This window comes from Falco biarmicus, chromosome 9 (genome assembly GCF_023638135.1).
Source record: "Falco biarmicus isolate bFalBia1 chromosome 9, bFalBia1.pri, whole genome shotgun sequence".
NCBI classification, from domain to species: Eukaryota; Metazoa; Chordata; class Aves; order Falconiformes; family Falconidae; genus Falco; species Falco biarmicus.
In genome coordinates this window covers 24,846,653-24,867,991 of record NC_079296.1, presented here as the reverse complement: position 1 = coordinate 24,867,991, position 21,339 = coordinate 24,846,653, and the positions used below count along the sequence as shown (strand labels likewise).

Sequence of the window (21,339 nt, the reverse complement as noted above, 5' to 3'; positions counted from 1 at the left end):
CAGAACGAGCAATCCCAAGCTTTTCAAAGTCATGAATGTGTCCCTTGAAAGTCATGAGTTGGCAGAGGAAAGATTAGGAGGGTGTTGGAATAGTTTCAGATGTCCTCTCCTGTATTTCTCTTGGTGCTTCTGTGACTGAGGAAAGGTTGGGAATCATGTTTTTCAAATGCTTTCTCACAGTTGATAAAACTAGAAGCTTTATCTTTAAAGAAAAAAAAAAAGCCAAAAAAGCCAAGATTTTCATAATGTCCTGTGTCTAGCACTGTTCTGCTGTGGGCCATTTAGGCTTTGAAGAGAGATATTTATTCATCATTGCAAATACTACACATCTTCAGCTGCATTTTGGTGTATATTTCAATCTGGTTTTCCATATAGCTTATCTGGGAGAATACTGGTGGCCTGTTTGTATGGGGTGTGCACACAATTGTGTGCATGTGTGAATTTTTGCAGTAGAAGTCCCACAATAGTTTTGTGGCAGTTACAAGAAGTTCTTCCAGTGTAATAAAATGCTTTAGGTTTGTGTTCAATTGATTTTTATAGGACCATGGGTGGCTATAAAATGAAAGTTAGGGTATGATGCAGTAAAATTTTGGCACATCTGAAGTATTGTGAGTATGATAAAAGGAGGAGCTGAGGCACCAAAATGAAGGCTGATATTTTTGAGAGAAGGAGAACTGATAAACAAAGAACAAAAATTAAAGCTTTATAGAAAATCCTTGGGATTCTGTAGTTCAAAAGGAGGAAAACTCGATCCTTCCCACAGCCTCCTACCTTGGGCATCTCATTTCTGCCAGAAGCTCCGTGATCATAAACTGCCTGAATGTAGATTCAGTAGCATTTTATACTTGCAGTGTTCAAGAGACAGCAGCACGTACAAATAAAATGTTAGCAGAATATACTGTACCCAAGGGGGCTTTCCTGACATATAGTTAAGAGAACAATAATGTCATCAAAAGTTTTGCTGCCAAAACAGAATTCTGGTTTTGTCCTCTGTTAGTACACAGCACTTGCTTCAGGCCAGTTATTTCCTCAGATCTCAGTGCAAGTCCACACGAGTTATGCACGCATACCCAGCGACACAAATGTGACAAACATGGAAGTTCTGCTGCAAAATTGAGTCTGATATTCCCTAGCTAGATGAGTTGTGCTTTTTCTCTAGTGATAGCATGGAGAAAGCTGTTTTATTTTTCCTCTGCATTCTTCCCTTATCTTACGAATTACGCTGTACTGTCACTATGAGCATTGGTTAACTTCAGGAATTAAAGTTACATTATATCAAGTTTGGTGACTTGTTGATGACTGTGTTGCCTTGGATTGAATTTGCTTATTGTTGGGTTTCTGGGGTGTCTTTTTTTTTCCTTCACCCTGCTCCATACAGTGGATTGAAGGTACCTAGAGTTTGAATTAAATGGGATAAATAGCTTAAATATAGATACCACAGAATGTATAGAAACCTGGAGAGCTGCTGAGAGAGGTTAGATAAGAGCTTCCTTTTTCTTGCATGGTGTGCAATTGCAGATTCATTTATTCCAAAGGTACAATTTTCCACTGTTTGATTGCAGGAACTGGGTGGTGATGGATGAATTGGAGATGACAGTGTAAATGGTGTATGCCCGCCAGCCTTAGGGGGATCCCTGAAACATGCGAGTTTCTCATTTGGTGATTTTTCTGGCAGTGATGCCTCAGTGCGGTGACAGTTTCTGCTACAACTGTCAAGCTAAATTGTTCATGATGGTGGCTGGCATTTACAATGATGCTGTTCATTTGGGTTCCTCCTGTAAACAACCGTATGCTGCCCTTCGTGCTGGGGTGTAGGTGGTATTGTCAGTCTCCCTTGCACATTTGGCTCAGGTTGAACTGAATCACTTGTGAAGTGCAGGGAAGACACCATCTCTTCTCTTCCACGCGACCACTTGCTGTTGAGGTTGAAGGAAAGGATACTCCTCTGGAGCTTTCCAGATTAGAAACCCCTTCCTACATGTGATCTCTGGCTTGGCTCTGTGTGTGTGTCTGTAGAGGTGGGTGCCTGTGTAATCAGGCTCTGCTTTTGCCTTCATTACTTGCCTGTTGTCAGTGCATGGATTGCCAGGGAATCTGGCCAATGGGAAATTTGGCTAGCTAGAGCTGAACTGAATTACTCCACAGGATTTTAAGGGCATTATAATAAAAGCAGTACTGGCGAATATCTTCAAGCTAGCAGAGCCCCTGGTGGAGACTAGAGCTGGCTTGGGAGTAGGAGAGTAAGGCTGAAAGGAACTGCGTTTCTTTATTAATGATATGTTCAAGCTTGCCGAAGCAGGTTTGCTTTGGCGCTTGAGGCATCCAGTGAATGAAGACATACAGGTCATTTTGTTTTAAGTTTTAGTTCTCTTTGCTTATTATAGGACAGGATATGACAAGTGTGCGGTAATGAAGACAGCCTAACAGAATGAATTGTAGAAGGTGGTACAAGAGCTGGGGTGTTCGAGTGGGAGATATTTACTGAAGCTGAATCTTCAACACTATCAAAAGTGGAATTTTTCTACCTTCTTTTTATAATCATTTTTCTCATATAATTTATTTCACAGTCACAGTTGTCCTGTGGGCTTCATCTGTGTTCTCTTTTGGGGGATACGAGACTCCCAGCAACTTCAGTGGGCCTTCCTCCAGGCCACTTTGGTCCAGTTTCTGGCATTGGTCCCAGGCAGTGTAAAGCATAGGCTGTGTAAACCAGATTTGTCCAGAGAGAAGTTTCTTCCAATGCAGTACCTGTACACTTCCAAAGAAGTGCCCATTCATCCACTGTATCTTCCCAGAAGACATTCAGGAGGGCACTGGGGACATATCCATGACCAAAAGAGTTGGAGGTAGCATGGTGTGTTGTGATAGCCTATAAATGCCTGCTGTAAGGCCCAAGCAGCAGAATCCAGCTAGAGTAGATTCAGTGAAATGCCACTTGTGCTATCCTTCCTGATTTACGGATCTCTTAACCAGCAGAGCTGAGAATATGGCTCTTTGGCCGCTTTGCAGACTACATTGCTATGAAAAGTAATAGACAGCAGCCATAAAATGATTAAAAGTTATTATTTGCAATGCTTCTATTGAACTGTCTTAGGAAGTTTATCTAGGAAGGTTCTCTAAGGATTAGAAATGTCTCTGCCTGCCTTCTCACCCATGCCAGCCTTCAAAGATGCCAGTTTCCTTGGTGTTACCATATTTACATGCCCATTTCCTTGGGCATGTAAATGTTACCCTATTTACATACAGTTAGACAGTTTTGTGCTTCCTGTTTGCAATCCCGGGAGAAACTCTTGGAATCTCTCTCTTTGGATCACTTTTGTTATTACCTTTTCCTGACATCCCTCCAAGCTATCTGGCACCTGCATCTGTGATGCATTTCTTGGTGTACACATCTTTGTCTCAGACTGGGTGAAACCTATGCCATGGGGAGCAAAGTGCTTAGCTGCTCTGAATGCACAGCACTGGCCTGTGAACCTGCTGGGCTGATGTGCTAATGCCACTGAGGACAGTAAACTCCTCCAGCTTCACAGCTCTGTTATCGTGTGTGCACGCAGAGAGGCTGCAATGATCTCTGGCGGCAGAGAAGGGTGGGATCAGAGCAGCATTAACTGGAGCAGCCTGTATTTTATTCATTGCCCAGGCACAAGCTTCCTCAATCATCAGAAAGTAGATCTTTTGTATAGCTCAACTTTTGCTTGCCCTGATTTTGGTGCTTATAGGGAATGTGCTTGAAGCAGTGGGCCTGTGTGATGCTATTGTTTTCTCTCTTTCCCTGAGGATGATGAGAGCTACTTGTCAGTTTTTGAAATCTGATAAGGTCCTGGCTGAGTTCTTCTCTTAGGAAAGGTGTGATTTAGTGGTCACCTTTGCATCATAAATGCCTGACAGAACCCATAGCCTCAGGCTGAGGGGGCACAGTGTCCTAGTAGAGTGAATGGAGTAGAAGAACAGTGGACAGTTTGTGAGGCTGCTCTGTCTTTGTGAAGAAACAGAGCTGTACAACACCACTGAGAAGCAGGGTGCAGATCTTGAGTACCTGTGAAGTCTGCTGCTTTTCAGCTGGTGAGATGAGAACTATATGAGGGTGGACACCTACCCTCTGACAGGGCTGACCCCGAGTGGGAGCAGCTTTGCCTTAAAGCATTTTCACTTGTGAGCTCGATTACTTTCAGGTGTGTGTCAGCTCAGTGTCTGCAGAGTGATGGGTCATATCACTTGGGAACTCTTGAGCAGCCTCCCTTGCCTGTGAAAATGCTGATGAACAGAAAACTGAAGCTGAATTGGGCGGCAGGGGTGTGTGTGTGTTAAATAACATATGTTTTAACCTGGGGCAAAATACGTTGCTTTCATTTTGCCAAAATGACATGTTCTGCTTGAGCCCAAACTGGTATTTATTTCTTTCAAGTCATATGAAAATTTTTACATGAACAATGATTAAATCTCAGAATAAAATGCTGTTCTAAATGCAGTTTCAAACCCTTTTCATTAATGCCCATATATACACTTTCAGAAAAGTCTTTTCCACATAAAGAAATGACTCAGCAAAATTTTACGTGAAACTGGAAGGTGGTTTGGTGGTGTAAAATCTTTCTTTCACTAGTGTTGGAAAAAACCTTCTTCCATTAAATCCTTCTCCGTGTAATATAGAGGTTACCCTACAGGTAGTGCCACAGGGTTTATAAAGGAGGAGAGGAAGAGCCAGGCAAGTGATTGCAGCTTTATGTCCCACTCTGGCTAATGGCTGAGCCTCTCTTGCTTTGCCCATTGTAGTCTTATGCTCAATAAACATGAAAGATTGGTCTGTAATAGCAACGAATGTAGCCAGACACTTGCACTGTAATTAAAGGCATATATCAAACAATAAAGCACATTTGAATGAAAAATCTTCCCATTAGATATGTGGCTCCCATTTATTTCCCCTTATTGTTAAACTTTTGGAGTATAAGCGTTGATGGAGTGTAAGGAGGGGTGCAGTGCAGAGCTCCCAGGAGCAAAAAAGATTTTCGTCTTGGGCTAGGAAGGAAAGGAGCTCCTTGTTGCAGGCTGACCTGCATGGCACCACTGGCTATAGCCATGCGGTTGGTGGATCCATTTAGCACAGTCCTTCGATTAAAAACCACCTAATGATTTTTAAGCTCAGAAGAAGCTGGGCAAGGGGACCAGCCTGGCTTGGAGAGAGAAAAGCCAGCACCCATTGGAGCTCATTCAGTCTTTTGTCACTCTTAAAGAGCTGATCCTAGGGAAAAAGAGAGTGAAGCAGCAGCCCGGGACAACTGGAACAACCTGCAACCCTCTGCCTCTGGCTGAGCCTTTTGGTTGTCAGTGGAAGAAATCCTGGTAAAGGCATCTCCTGGTGCACCTGGTAGCAGGAGACAGCTCTGCCATCTCCACCCCATTCCGATCTCTTCACAGTCCCAGTACTGTGCCCTGTTCTGCATCCCTTCCCCTTTCTGTGTCTAGTCTCACCCCCTGCTCTGCATTACTGATGTGGGGAAACTGTCCCCTGCATGGTACTTTGCTTTCCTTGTCTGTTATGTCTCAATCCCTTCTCAGACACTGGAAGTAGTTTTTTTTGGTTTCTGGGGGTTTTTCCCCTCCTTTTATGTCTTTAGGTTTCAATAAGGCTTGTTAACAAAATGCTCATCAGAAGGGGGTCAGTGACAAAATATTGCTCAATTTTAACCCTTCCCCAGACTCTAGAAGTGATTTTAAAGTGCTTAAAGTATCACAAAGAAAGGAATAAACAAGCAATCCAGAAAGTTAGCCTTCCCTCAGAATGGCATTTCTATTTATAGTACCTTTTTCAAGCTGCTAAAGCTAAATTACTTAGAAATGATTGACAGTTGTTTTGACTGACCAAAGTGAACATGTTTTTTCCCCGGATTTTAAGTTTAAGGAAAAAAATCTGAAAGTAATACTTTTCATCTCTGTTCCAAGCCAGTCCAGCATTTCTGGAGGTGGGGAGAAAGCTGGAAAAAGAGAGACTGGTTTTTACCCAGGACTGAAACATGCTTTAGCTTCTTTATTGATACTCATTTAGGCCACAGTTCCTGTTACAGCTGTGTCTAGGCTTCCTGTTCTGCTATAAACCAGTTGCGCAGTAGAAAAGAAAAAGATAGGCTGTACTCTCAGCAGAAATGGCAAATCTTGGGCTGGGTATGCTCAGTAACAATTAGGATTAAGAGGAATTAAAATATGAAGGTTTTTGAGTGGACTTTTTTTTTCTTCATTGCTTTAATCCACTTTCCTTTTTCTTGGAGAGGAAGTGGAGAAGCAGAGAGGCAAGCCTTGCTTTGAGCCTCAGGTTTAAGCAAAACTGTGCTGCTGTGAGTGGACCCATCAGGTGAAATATTTTTTTTTAACTGTAAAACCATGAAATATGATATCAGTGCATTGTCTTAATCTACCTGGTTTCTTTATGAGCCAGGTCTGGGTTGAGCTATACAATTACAACATGAAGTCAAACATTTCCAATGTGTCTGGGCTTTGTGCAGAAGATCCATGACCAGTTTCTTATAATAGTGGCGCACAGTCTGAGTTTCTTCTGTCTGAAGACCTACTTTTGCCACACAGCATGTGAAATATTTCAGTATTAGATTTTAAAGTGCAAAGAGAACTTCCCAGCTTCCAATACTTCTCCCCTGCTTCCCTCTCTGTATGAGACAAATTATGGAAATGCATTTAGTATTTAATTTCTGTGTAGACCAGTTTCTCATTAAAACAGTTTGTTTCTAGCACCCCTTCTACTGTACAGCATCTGTAGGGAAATGAGCAACTTTGGTGAGTCTCAGAAATGCAGCGGTCTGTGGACGCGTTCTCCTTCCATGCCTAGGACAATCTGGCGGTACCATGCTAGAGAAGAACCTTGTGCTGTGATGAGGTGTCTTGATGCAACCTTTAATCACCTGGAAAGAAAACCAGAGCAGAAAGATAAACTGGTCCATTTGTTTTCGTTACAATTACTAGTTTTTACAACTCTGTGTAAACAAAGCCCATAAACGTGGTGCTGGTAAACTTCTTTCTCCTAAGAAATCTTTTGGCTTGAGAAGTGGGATTTATTTTTAGGTTCTTCAGTGTGCAACTGTCAAGGATGCCTTACCTGAATTGTGATTTCCAGCAGCTTGTGGCAAGAGAAGAGAGCAAGAAGCTCTTCTCTAAATGTCCAGAAGCACTTACAAGCTTCAGATCTTGGTTCTTCTGGAGCCCCAGCAAAACAAGGTGGCAAAGACAGGTATTCCCTGGGAGAAGATAAAAGGAACAAGCACAGATTATTTAGTTGTTTTCGAGTTGGTCCTCAGCTCGAAGATTACATTAGCCTGTGTCCCCTGATGGTAGCTGCTTGACAGAAGGCCCAAAATGCAGGGGATGGTGGAACAGAGGGTTCGGAGGAAAGCCATGAATCTTTCTTTGATTGCAGCTTATTTTCTACTGTGATTAATAAAGCCCTTTCCATGGCCAGGGTTGCTCCTGACCCAGTTTCAGATACCCAGCTGAATCATGTTAGACCTGATTCCTGTCCCTTTTATGCTGCAAGTAACATGTCCTGCCTCGAGGAAGAACCTGAGAAGGGGGGCTGCATAGACTCCACAGCTTAAACATCACACTGATGCTGTGAGAGAGAGAGGTGTCTATCTGTCCTCAAAAAAGGAGGGATGGAAGATAGGTGAGGAAGGTAAGATGAAAGATGTGCTATAGAAGCAGGGTGTGTTTCTGTAGTACTAGCTGCTGTCTTTATGGCTACTCCAAATCTATCCCCTCTGTCATTTTATCCAGTTCTTGAATCTGTTGCCTTCTGTTGCTCTGTTCTGGCAAGGCTTTGCAGTCTGCTCTGCTCCCAAAGGCACACCATGCCAGTGCCTGAGGGCAGCTGGTGGTTGCAGGATTGTTGTAGGGGGTCTGCACTAGTGGATTTAGCAAGTTTAGTGCTACAAAAAGGAGGAAAGCAACAATTTTATGACCTCTGAAATAATAATAAAAAAATAATAATAAAGAGAAATGGCTTGTCGGTTGTGGGCATCGGTTGGAAATCTTTGGGTCAGTCTTGGCTATTTGGTAGTTTACTATCCCAAGTTGAATTCCTTGGGGATTTGGGAATCTGATTACTATTTGTGTGAATGAGGAGTTATATGTACACAGTGCCTTGGGGATTCAGCTGGAGCTGAATGAAAAACACACCATTTTCAAATGATGAAACAATAAAACAGAAAAAAAAAAGAAGGAATAATTTGGCAGTTTTGTTGAATTTAGCACAGAAATTCCAGTGGAGATCATGAGTCTGACTGTCAGTAGTAGTTTACAGTGCTTGAAGAGGGATAGGTGTTATTTTAGAATTAAATGAAAGAATACAAGATAACAGGGAGAAATGCAATTATTACTAATATCCTTTTACTTGCTGGAACAGTTACCTCCTACAGTGCAGACTCCTTTGTTTTTGTTTTGTTCGTTTGTTTTGTTTTGTTGGGTTTTGTTTTTTGTTTGGTTTTGTTGCTAATATGGGCAACCTTATTAAATCCTTCCTATGCTTAATTTTAGGTGTGGAAAAAAGATCTGTCTTTGCAGTGGGTGAAGTAAGGACCATCCATTTATTTTACACAGAGTATTGTTCCAAGATCTTACAAAATGTTTCTGCTGCAGTACTCAGCTGCTCAGTGTAGCTTTAGAAAAAATGTTGATGTTGTCATCTCCTGAAACATTTTAACTGCAGTTTGAATTTGTTGCTGTGGTGGGTTGACACTGACTGAATGCCAGGTACCCACCAAAGCCACTCTATCACTCCCCCTCCTCAACTGGCCAGGGGAGAGAAAATATAACTAAAGGCCTGTGGGTGGAGATAAGGACAGGGAGATCACTCAGCTGTTACCGTCGTGGGCAAAACAGACTCGACTAGGAGAAAAATAGTTTATTTTATTACCAATCAAATCAGAATAGGATAATGAGAAATAAAACCAAAACCTGAAACACCTTCCCCCCACCCCTCCCTTCTTGCCCTGCCCAACGTCACCCCCCCCATGTCTCCCATGAGGCTGGGGCTGGGTCAGTCCCTCACACGCTGTCCCTGCCGCTCCTGCCCCCTCAGGGGGCTCCTCACACTCTACCCTGCCCCGGTGCGGGGCCGGGAGACAGTTCTCCATGAACAGTTCTCCAAGTCCTTCCCACAGGCTGCAGTTCTTTGTGAACTGCCCAGGTGTGGGGCTCTCCCCGGGCTGCCGGGGGGATCTGCTCTGCCATGGGCCTCCATGGGCTGAGGGGGCGGATCTGCTCCACCGTGGGCCTCCATGGGCTGAGGGGGGATCGCCGCCTCCATGGGCTGAGGGGGGATCTGCTCCGCCATGGGCCTCCATGGGCTGAGGGGGGATCACCGCCTCCATGGGCTGAGGGGGGGATCTGCTCCGCCATGGGCTGAGGGAGGGATCTGCTCCGCCATGGGCCTCCATGGGTTGAGGGGGGGATCTGCTCCGCCGTGGGCCTCCATGGGCTGAGGGAGGGATCTGCTCCGCCATGGGCCTCCATGGGTTGAGGGGGGGATCTGCTCCACCGTGGGCCTCCATGGGCTGCAGGGAGGGATCTGCTCCACCGTGGGCTCCACCGCAGGCTGCCAGGGAATCTTTCTCTGGTGCCTGGAGCCCGCCCAGCCTTCCTGCACTGACCTGGGGGGCTGCAGAGCTGTTGCTGTCACATACTCTCAGTCCTTTCTCTGGCTCAAGTTGTGCATGTATTTTTCACCTTTCTTAAATACATGGTCCCAGAGGCACTACCACTGTCACTGATGGGCTCAGCCTTGGCCAGCAGTGGGTCGATCTTGGAGCTGGCTGGTATTGGCTCTATCAGACATTGGGGAAGCTTCTAGCAGCTTCTCACAGAATACAATCCTGTACCCCCCCCCAAAAAAAAAAACCCAAAACAACTTGCCATGCAAACCTAATACAGTTGCATATGTCTCTCTCCTTTCATGTCAAGTCATCTCTGGCTGTTGTCAGACATGTCTTCTCTGTTTTGTATTCTCAAGGCTGAAAAGCATTGTGAGTTTTTCCTCCAGTTCATTTTTGTTCTAGGAATGAATTTTCTGACAAGTTAAAGGTGGCACCTTCTTTTTTAATTTCATCTGTAACACAGAAGTGTAGAGAAAAAGACACACCTTGCAATTTTCTGAGTGGTTTACAACTTTTTTCTCAGTTTGGAGGCTCTAAGTTTTTTGCAGTGGTCATGGTCATTTTCCCTCTGTAGAGAAAATGTAAGACCCTGCAACAGACTTGCTTTTCTGAGTTACTCTTTGCAGACCGCTTGCACACAGTCCAATTTCCTACAGAAACACTGACCTAATTTTATTTTTCTTCTGTCCCAGTTTGATTTTTTGGCAGGAACCCTCCACAAATCTTGTAGTTTTTTCCCACCAGCTCTGGCTGAGAAGGTGTTAGTTTGCTTTTGTGCTTTTCTGGGATCAGAGCCATCTTTTCACGTAAGCAATCCAAGATACTGCTTGGGATCATGCTCTTCTGGGGACATGGCAGGCCAGGATAATCTGCCTCTCCTCTTCCATCATGTCACCATGTGTCAGGTACTGCCCAGTAATTACCTCTAGGCTGACTCTCACCCTGCTGGATTGATATGAATACATCTTTCCATCATCAGCTGGATGTATTGTCTGAGGGAAGTATAATTTTGTGTGTAATAAATTAATTGTTCCTTTAAGTGCATATAGTCCAGCTGTTCTTCCTCACTTTATCTGACGCCATTATTTGCACCCCAGGGGCTGGCAGACAAGGAACTATTGAGATTCTCACCAGATGTTTACTCAGGCCAATAGGCCTGATTTCATAGCAACAAAGGGCATTTGATTTTATTTGGCTGTAAGCCTTTTCTGTATACTCCTGATGCCTTAATTCTTCCGTGTTTGAGCACAAAAGTTTATAAATATCAAAGTGCTCTGAATTTCTTTAGTCTGTTGTCTATTGCTTTTCAATTTATACGTGACACCTTCAGTGTGCTTGCTGCGGTAAATTGTACCCAGCTGGCCTTCTTCAGCTTGCCCTGAATCTTCAGTCTCCTGCCTGCTTCCCCTATGAAGATCAGGCAGGTAAACCTGGGAGCAGGGAGCCTAACATCTCAGCTACATCATCTGTCTATGGTGGGGTTATGTTCTTCTGCAATAGTCACTGTGGATTTGTGTCTATGGAGAGAAATGGAGGCTTCTAAGGCATGAATAATAAGCAGTTTTAGAAATGTATCATACTATAAGAATTGTACTTTAGAAGTGCTTGTTTCGAGCCTGTTTCTTGCCTGTCTCTAAATGAGCTTTGGTGACTAGCTTGGGCATGGATGACTAACATCAGGGGGTTGTGTCTTCCTGTGGTTTCCATGTTTTTCCTTCATTGCTCATTCTTCTCCTCTCTCTCCATAAGCTGAATTTAAGCAGGCCAGTTTTTCATGCTGCTCCAGTTCTGAGAAGTTTGACTTCTTCAGTAAAATTGCTCTTTTGTATTTTTTTGCTAGCTCTCATTGGCAAAATAAACAAACCTCCCAAACCAAATTACCCCAGCCCCAAACTGGATCATCCAAGCCAGCCAGCAGGATGTGTCACCCTGGGAGTTTTTACTGAAGAATTGCAGCAGCATGGAGACATGTTTCATATGCAGTGCTGTGGTGCATGCATGTGTGTATAACTCCTTCCTTTCTACCTGTAGTTCTGACTGTGTTTATGGCATGTTGTGCGTGTTTGTGGCATAGAATCTGACACCAAAGATAAACCTCGCTCTTTAAGGGGCTTGCTGCTTACCTCAGAAGCAGTGCCAGTGTTAAATAAAGTATTGCAAGTGTTCTTAGAGTTTGAAGAAGAAGCATTCTGCCTGTGGTATGTATGTTACTTGTGATTCAGATTGTGCTGACTAATACAAGTGTAATTTAAGGTTCTGGCCTGTGGTGAAATAAACTTGCACAGCGCTTGGGCTGCCAAGGTCTTTCCTCACACAGATTGTGTGCTCTTGGTAAAACACAAGACTGTGTTGGTGGATGTGATATGTCTGGTGCTACAATCCTTGAGCGTGTGGAGTATTGTGTTGCTGTTTGGAAAAACATTTGCTATTTACCTTCTTGATGGCACAGCGTTTTCTGGTTTTAATGGTAGATCTAACTAGGCTTCTGAGCATAGGCAGATTTACCCCAGTGGTCAGTACCCGTTCTCAAAGACTGCACCTGTACTGCTTAGCTGGGGTGACCTCAAAGCCAGGTTTGAAAGAAGAGCTGCTCTTGGATCCTGCTAGTGTGACTGGGTGATACTTTCATGGTAATACTTTAGGTGCTTCATCAGGCCTGAGAGCTCATTAAAAGGTGTATTTATCTGACATGCAATGCTGGCTCCTTCACCTATCTGAATCCCATCTGCCCTGTGGCAGTGTTTTGTACAAGTCTTCAGGCAAGGAGGAATTCTAGGGTCATGCCTAGAAAAAATCCCTGCTGTCTGCTGTGAGGGTAGGTGTAATTCATCAGCGTCATTCAGGTAGGCTCAATAGGTAATTTCAACATTGTGTGTTTGTCCTCAAAAGCACCTCAACTTTCAGGAGGTTCCTGGAACCTATCTGCCTGAATCAGTGCAGAGGCTGCTGGCATCAGCTGAGTGCTGTGACTGTGTTTGCTACGGTGCCTCTGTGGTATGTGCAGGATTCTGAATGATTTTTTTGTGTTAAAAAATGTATTTTGTCACCCTTGCCTTGAGCCAGGACTTTGTCCTTCTGTTTTGGGTCCTGCTTCTGAATTGCTCCTTAGTCAAGTCCTCTGCATGCTACTTTTCAGCTGGCACAAGACCAGTCTGTACAAAAATAAAGACCCATAAAGATCTTAATTTTTCATTCATCAGAGCAGGTCAAATAACACAAGGAAGTTGCAGAAAGGGCATGCCTTCACGGTACACCCTTACAGTTCACTGAAGTCCATCCCTCTTGAACCAATGTGTTGGATTACATTTAGTGGTGGAAATGCCAGAGATTACTTGTCACTAAAGAGCCAAAGTAGAGCTTTAAAAAGGGAAAATCTTGCCACCAAGCAAACCTCATTTCTTTTCATCGCTTAGTATTCAGCCTTAGGACAAATTAATCTCTGTTGAAATCTGTTGTACTTGCCATTAAATTTGTTGTCTTTTCTAAAACCGTCTCTTCTCCCATGAAGGGAGATGAGCAGAAAGAGTGTGTGTGTGTCTATGTGTGTGTGTATATATATATATGTATTTTCAATTTGAATGCATACTAGAAAACTCCTTATTGTATGTTTTATTTAGTAATTCAACATTAACATTTACATTTTCACCTGTAAATATTATAAAAATGAGCTGGGCCAGAAAAACCTTTCAGGAATTTGTTCTGTCATACAGCTTTAAGACTCAATTATCTGGTTAAAATTCAAAGTAGACTCCTAGAATAAGTAGATGAATAAATAAATAAAAGTTCTTGAAATGAGTAATATCCTCCTCATCTCTCTATTTGAAACCACCTAAAGGTTGCAAGTTGAATTTAATCCTTCTATCATCAGTCAGCCCGAGCTTTAATATAAAGGAGGGAGGAAAAAGGTGCTCAGTAGCTGTCTCTGGTTTTTAACTTGATAGAGAGAAGGATGCTCCGTGAATGAGACACTGCTGGAGAGATGAGTAGTTAGAAAGAGATTGTGCTTCATACCATTAAGCTATCTGTAGCTACAGCTAATGCAGATGCAAAAGAAAAGGAAATGCTAGGGGCAAAAGATAAGAGAGAGTCTAAGGAAATGGATATATTTTGCTAATCCTTTCCTTTCATGGTGAGAACGGTTAATCTGCTGCAGACTACAATAAGGATGCTAGTCCTACTTGCAGTTGCTTGTGAACATGAGTTAACTGAGGCTAAACTGCCTGGAGCCTGTGATTTGTACAACACTGGTTAAATCTGCAAGTCATAGCTGCAGTCAGGAAATGGAAAGGGTAGCCAAGTTGTGTGGTGCAACTGATGGAACTCAGTCTGTGTGCAGAGGTCCTTATATGTGTAAAACCATATCAAATGACTCAAGAAATATTGCTGGCAGGCACCATGGTAAAGTCAAGGCAAAGTTGTAGCACTGTAGAGGTTTGACTCTTGGAGTGTGGATTTTCAATTATTGTTTCTAAAAATACAGATGTTCCTTCAGAGGGTAGTTATCTTAATGTTGATGTTGACTTCATAAGCATTTCCTTGAATTTGGAAAAGGAATTTTCTTCCCCTGGCTCTTTTAATTAAAAAAAAATAATAAATGTTTTATTTTGTATCTACAGAGAATTCCTTTTGTGGCAGAGGATTCTCTGCCATATTTTTTAAGACTCTCACTGTGATTGGTTGACCAGAAAAGCAGAGGAAGCCCGGATAACGTGGGCTTTTAATGTAGTATCTTACCTTATCTCGTGACAGTGCTGAAGAAATACGGCCAAATCAGAAAATTCAGATCATGTTTGATCTCCTGAAGTGATGTTGGTTGGAGTGAAGTCTGCATAACTGAAGCCCATTTTGACATGAAAACTGGAAGGTGCCTGCTTCCATGTCTTTTCCACTGATGTGCTTTATTCACTGGCTGCTTGGGCTGTCATTGGCAGAAACTGGATTTCCCGTTGGCATAAATGCAAAGGACTGATTCTTTTGTCTTTACACATACCAGTTGCCTTAGATACTTGATGGGGTCTGAATTTCAGTTTTTGAGTTTCCTTTTGTTAGCTGTACAGTGGTTTGGTTGTGTAGTTGAGTACAAACAGTAAGAAATAATCAGCTGCCTCAGGCTTTGGACACTGCTCAAACAGCCCTTTCCAGTCACCTTTGTAAATTATTCCATGGTCCAGCTCTGATGTGGCTGCTGGATCTCTGTGCGGTCAAAGATACTGCCCATTCAAGAAACTTTAATATTCAATGTGAGCACATATTATCTTCCCAGTCACACTTAGCCATCCATCATAGCTGTGCCATACATAGTACACATCACTAGGTTGTGAACTTTTCTAATCTGAACATGGACCTCTGATTTGTAAATCCAGTTACTCAAAATCAAATCAAATGCAGAACCTTTACTCAAATGATATAATTTTCCCATTTAGGACCTAAACTTGGATATTACAAACATTTAAGTTTTTCAGCTCTGTTATCTACCTCCTTAGCCTGCAACCAACCCTTGTTTTATTGAACAAGAATTTATTTGAGATGAAATTTATTTGAAATCCTGTTCAAAACACTGCCTGCTATTTATTTCTCTGTGATCTAGTTGTAAGCAGCATAGTTATTTCTCAAAGTTGTAGTTTTTTGTTTGTTTTTTTTTTCCTGAAGAACCATACTTGCTCAGAGTTGGAGAAAAGCTTACACATGCTTTGATTACGAGTAAGTGGATTGAGGGTAATAAATTAATTCTATAGAGAATGGTGTTTGTGGTATGAAGCAAACCTATGTCTGAGACTTAGTGTGGACTTGCATGGAAATTTGGTCATGCTACAGCTGAGCCATTTGTTAGCCAGAAAGACTCAAAACGATCATTATATTGAAAGTTTGTCTTTCAAGAAGAGCCACTTCACTATCTTTAATGTTTAACTAATGAACAGATTGATTTCTAACTTATCTCAAAATTTAGACCTTGTTCTGAATGTAGAAGTTGTAAATTAGGAACAATTTCCTATTCTTTCCCACACAGAAGAGAGATGTAAACCACACCATAAAAATGAATCACAGCAGGACCTTGAGTACAGAGTCACTACCTACCACATCATGGTCACTGTTAACTAATCTAATTTGCCTCTCATTCTATTTAATGTTGGGAATTTACATATCAATTACCTGCTTCTTGTTGGGCTGAAAAAGCAAAGGGGGCTGCCAGATTTGTCATATGGCAGCTGAAGTGAAAGTGTTGACAGCTGAAATCAGGAAGCACAAAAAATGTTTGAAAAGTTTCTGGAAGAGCCAACCTGTTTTTGAGGCTCAGGAGCTCAGTTTGGTTTAAATGTGAGGGGAGGAGATTGCTTAACTACCCTTCCCTGGCAGCGAGGCTGATCAATAATTGTGCATGACAATACATGCCTGTTCTGTAATCTGAGCTGATTTCAATAGCTGGCAGTACTTCCTCTTCTTCCTCAGAGTTTATACTTCTCTCTCTCTGTCTTTCAGCTGTACAGCTCCATGGACTTTGGAAGAAAATGGCAGCTCATGCATGAGCGGGTCACTCCAAACAGATTTTACTGGTGAGTTATGCCCTCAGGCTTGCCCTGCTTTGGGCAGGTCATGGAGGGGAGAATGGCATCTAACTTGGAGGTGTTGGTTGCTTTACCTGAACATTAAGTATACCCTTGTTCTTGGTCATTGTCAATGTTGTATATGTAGTTCATAGCACATATTTTGCAGTGCTATAGTCTCCACGTCTGCCTGATAACAATAGTGTCTTGTGCAGATGAGTACAAGTCTTTTGATAATTGTAAAACTTCTGCGTCTTTGTTATGTACCTACTTACAGTTACAGAGAAAAACTGCCCAGTGCTTCAGTGACAAAGCTATGATCATTAGACCTCCTATTTTTCAACCCTTATGTGAACTACTTTAGCCTAGAACACAGTCTTTGTGCAGAGCCAGCCACTCTGACCAGTTTCCTTATGCAACCGTTGGGAGAAAGGATGACTCAGACTCTGCCTTGAATCACTCTCTGAGGAGCCAGTTCCTTTCTGCCGACTGGTGAGAGCCCAGGATGTGCAAACAGTTTGCTAAAAATCTGCTTTGTACTATCTTCCTTTCCATTTCCCGAGCGTCAGCCTCCAAAACTGGGAGAGTGTCTTAAAAGCAGATGATTAAACAAATTTAGTTCCTATCTCCAGGCTCCTCCATTTCAGATGCCACTTCTACAAACTTTTCTCCACCATGTGAAGACCCAAGAATTGACTTTTGAGAAAAAAAGAAAACCCAGCAACATCTTTCTTTAGTTGAATCTAGGATCTGGGGCTTTAATCAAATTCTTAACACTGTACTTATTACATGCCAGGCGATGGTATGTGTGTGAATGCGTAGAATTGCTGATTTACAGAATCTGTGAATAGTTAAAAGAAGTGCCTGGTCCTTAAGGTCAAAGCAGATTGTGATATTAAGGAACCAGAGACTCTTATTCTGAACGGTTAAAATTAAAAAGTGGCTTGGATGATGTAAGAATTGACTCCAAATTGCAAAATATGATGTATATATCTTAGAGTCAAATTTTCATAGGAATTATTGCACATAATTAAAAGTACCTGGAATCCAGGCCCAAAATATCTATAGACTGGATTTGAAATATTTCCACACCTTGCTGTGGAGATGGACACCTCATGGGATTTTCAGGTTATGTATGTTCTGCAAATATCTCTGAACAGCCTTAGACTCCCACATTTAAAATATAGCTTTATGGCACCAGGTCTGGAGATTTCCTTTAGTGTGCCTGTGGATTTTGGACAGTGTAAGGTTTTTGAACATTGAGGAAAGGAAGTTGTAAGGCTCCTAATTCAAACAGACCTGCAAAATATATTGAAGGTCTAGAACCTTGTCTGACCGTGTTACTGTTTCACATTTCCATACTGAAGAAAAGGTGGTTATGATCTCCTGGTTGTGGTGGCAGGTGGCTGATTGACTTAACTATCCAAAATCCTTTGATTTCACTATTCATGGTAGGTGTACATCTCAAAGGTGAGTGTAGAACCTCTCTAGGTATATCCTTCTGTGGAGTAGAATAGCTGGTCCTATGGGATGATTGTACGCTAGCCTTCAAGTAGCACAACTACAACTGAGCTTAGGGGAGAGGCTTTCTTGGAGAAAAAAGTGGAAGGGCTGAGCTAACTTGGGAACAAAGCAGAATCTCTTTCTAAAGGAGAGGCCATATTATTATGGTTTATTTTCTACTATCATATGAAGATGGTTAATGGAAATTGCTGTTTGTCTACTTGTAACTCAAACTTGTATATTGTTTTCCACAATCTACCTCATTTTTCATACAATCTTTTGGCTGCGTAGTTTGAATGGTGGTTTTTAACACTGCATTCTATAATGCCTCTGTTTCAAGTGTCTCTTTCTCCTAGAAAACGTAGGAATCTTCTGTAGTTAAAACTGGTATGGCATAGACCTAGAAATCTTTATTCCACTCAGAAACAGTAGGATCCCATTGGCAGTAAACTTTCCAAGAGAGTGAATTATGCTTTTCCCAGAGTGAGAGAGATTTGAACCAATTTGTAGTGCAGGGGTCAGAGGTGTTGAAATTTTGCAATGTAATAACTCTCCTTAGCTATCTGATACCTTTCTTTTTTCCTTCCTTTCTTTTTAAAGCTGCAAACTGTGATGGCTTACAAGCTCTGGCTTGTAAGATGTATACAGAAAAAGAAATGCAAGGAGAGTGCTTTAACCTTGGTATTTTGGTGATTTCTTTTTATTAGACTATGAAAGAGGGAGAAAGTGGGTATAGCTATAAGTTTCAAAGGGGTTTGATCCGCTACTGTGTAGAGTTCATCAGCCTGTCAAATACTACATTATTGAACCTGGTAATTAAAACTTCCAGGAATGGTGGAATAATAATGATAAGGAGGTGCCAAAATCGGTGGTAAGCTGCTCATTTGTGCTGCTCTGCATTGTTTATTAGTAGGGGTCAGGTAAGCATCGTTCATCAAATGTGACAGTCCTTCATCTGATTTGAATGCAGCTGACTTTATCTGAGGTAGACTTTGTTGCATCTTTTTGCCTTCAAAGCATGACTTTCATCTCTCAGGCTGCCATGAGTGGACTTGTGAAGACGATAATCTTCACCTGGTTCATGGGATCAGTCAGCTTGACAGGGAGAGGTCTTATTTTTCTCTCTGAGATCTTTCCAAATGATTATACCTTCCCTGAGAGCACTCAGATATAGAGACTTTAAGACCAAGAGAAAATAGTGCTTGCGTCAGAACTCATGAGGTTGGGATGTGAATTTTCACTCAGCAAAGTAAGACCTATCTGTTAGTCAGGGATACACAAGTCACTCTGTGCATTTTGCTGTAGCTTTAGTAGGCAGCATCTGGGATGGCTCCCCACTGGTCAAAAATGAAGTCTAATCTCCAGTCCTGGTCTGTGGCTTTGTATCCTGGCTCTTGTCTTCACCTTCTTTCCTTAGTCCCAGATGGTGCTGCTAATCACTGGGTTGTAGGTGTGTTCTCATCCTCTATGGATGTCTCATATTGTGCAGTTTATGGGACATCTCTCCTCAGTTCCTGCAGCCAGCTCAAAGTTTGTGCATGAGCTGAGATTCACCTCTGGGCCACTCATAGTTATAAAAGCTAGGATTTGATATCTCTGCTTCTGTAGTAGTGATTCATTTGTTAGCTACACCCACTGATGGCAGCAGCAGAGCTTGAACAGAATGTGTTACTTGATGTGAGTACAGGCATCCAAATTTGGCTCCCACATGCCTTGGCCTCAGAGATTTTAATAACTTAGGATCCTGTAAGACTGGAAATAGGAGCTTACGCTAATGTGATACAGAAATTCCCTGATCACTCATCACTCTGAAATTACTCACACTAACTGGAACCAGCATGGGTGCAAAGTTAGTTAAAGACCTACTCAATGTTCTTTTCTTTTAAAACACATTTCTGCAGCTCCCTCTGGGCCCTGTTCATTTTTTCTCACTGTAGCTTAGACACCTGTGATGTCATGTGGAGGGATATAAAAATTACAGTCCATATTTTGTACTGTAGAAATGTTGGGGAAGTTTTCTCATCTGGAAAACACATGGTGTGTTCTGTGCTGACTAAATACTGTCTCTGTTCAGATGAGGACTTGAGTTGTTCTTAGGTTGTTTTACTGCCTCTGCTTTTCCTGTGGTGGGACAGCAGGACTAAGCAGGTGGGCAGGACAGTTTGATTAATGGAGCGTTCACCAAGCCTTGTTCAGCACCTTGCTGGACCACAGCTTTTCCATGTCATTTTGGGTGACTCAAACTGACTTTGCCTTGTTACCCTGTAGGTAAGACTGCAATAGGAGAGCATTTATTTTTGTTGTTGGGTGTAGTGGGTGAAGTACTCAAATATCATGATGTCAGATGCTACAGCGGTGGATTAAGAGCACCAAAGGGTGCTAGAGAGTTAAAAAAGACTTCAGAAGTGTATGAAGTCCTTTCATAATCTTATGGCTTAATTCTTTAAAACCTGGGGTTCTACAGGGTGACTTACATTTTCTGGCAAATCAGCTAAATGACGGTGAATATCATCCACCATAGATCTCTCTTGCAAGGCCCTGCCTGATGCTGTTTGCTGGAGGACTCATTCATGTTTCCTGCCTTCTGTCATCACTGGGGAATATGAAGTGGTGGATGTGGGACCATTTCATCATTATGTTGGTTTTTTTTTAACGTACATCTAGACATTTACCCTTCTCTCTCTTCCTTATTTTTTGTAACATGCTTTCTGGGACTTTGGGTGATTCTGTCAAAGCCTCAGAGTGGGAAGGTGGGGAAACCCCATCTGTGTGAAAGAGAGGGAGAAATCTACACAGCATTTCTGATGGCCACGAAGATACTTGGAGCACAGAAGTCAGTGCCCAGGATGAGCCTGGTCAGTAAAAGGCAGTGAAATGCACACTAGTGATGAAAGCTGGGCAGAAAACACCAACAAGGCAGGATGGGGAGGGACAGGAGGAGGAGGAGGAGGTAAATAGGACATCCAATCCTCTAGCTTGGCTTCAAGGAGCAGTGTTTGTATCTGGGAAAAAGAAGAAAAAAAAAATTTAAAAAAAGTGATGTAGCGAGAAGTTCTCAAATATACTGCTGATTGCCTCACTGAGCCTCTGCAGAATTTTATTTTTTCTCTTTCTGGGATAACCAACCAGATTTCTGGTTGTTTTGGTATCCATGAATGCCAGCCACAAATATTTTGAACGCCAGGGAATAAAAACTGGGAGAGGGGAAGAGGCTATGCATCCACTTAGGCTATGCTTTGGAGTTACGGGGTTTCTGTCACAGTTGTTTGAGGCATGAGTCAGCAAATTGTCTCTTGAGAGCAAGGGTTTCAATCCTTTTGGCCATGATTTTGGATGAGAACAGTGATAAAATTTAGGCATTTTATTTCTATTTATTTGCAGCTTGAATTTAATGAAGACTACAGCCGAGGCTGTTTTGGATGTGAGGGTAGTGTAGCAGAAGATAAGGGATTTACCTCAGTGTTTCAAAAGGTTATGATCTGGGTTTGGATCTGCAGTTGGGTTTGTGTCTGTTTTTATTTCCTCGTCTCTTGTGACAGCGCTGATATTTCCCAATTCCAATGCCAATTTGAGTCCACACAGACTGTTTCACCAGCAGTTCCAGAAGTGACCTTTGGATATGGCTAAGGTTACCTTTACTTGAC

The 21,339-nt window shown here is 42.3% G+C and overlaps 1 protein-coding gene across 1 annotated transcript in view; it reads left to right on the top strand.

Annotated features, from left to right (window-relative positions):
• The window catches only part of SORCS3 (sortilin related VPS10 domain containing receptor 3), a 304,283-nt gene that overhangs the window by 177,527 nt on the left and 105,417 nt on the right, over positions 1-21,339 (top strand). Inside the window, exon 5 of the mRNA XM_056352025.1 lies at positions 16,128-16,201. Within this exon, the coding sequence (XP_056208000.1) occupies positions 16,128-16,201 (74 nt within the window). The remainder of the gene's footprint in view (positions 1-16,127; positions 16,202-21,339) is intronic.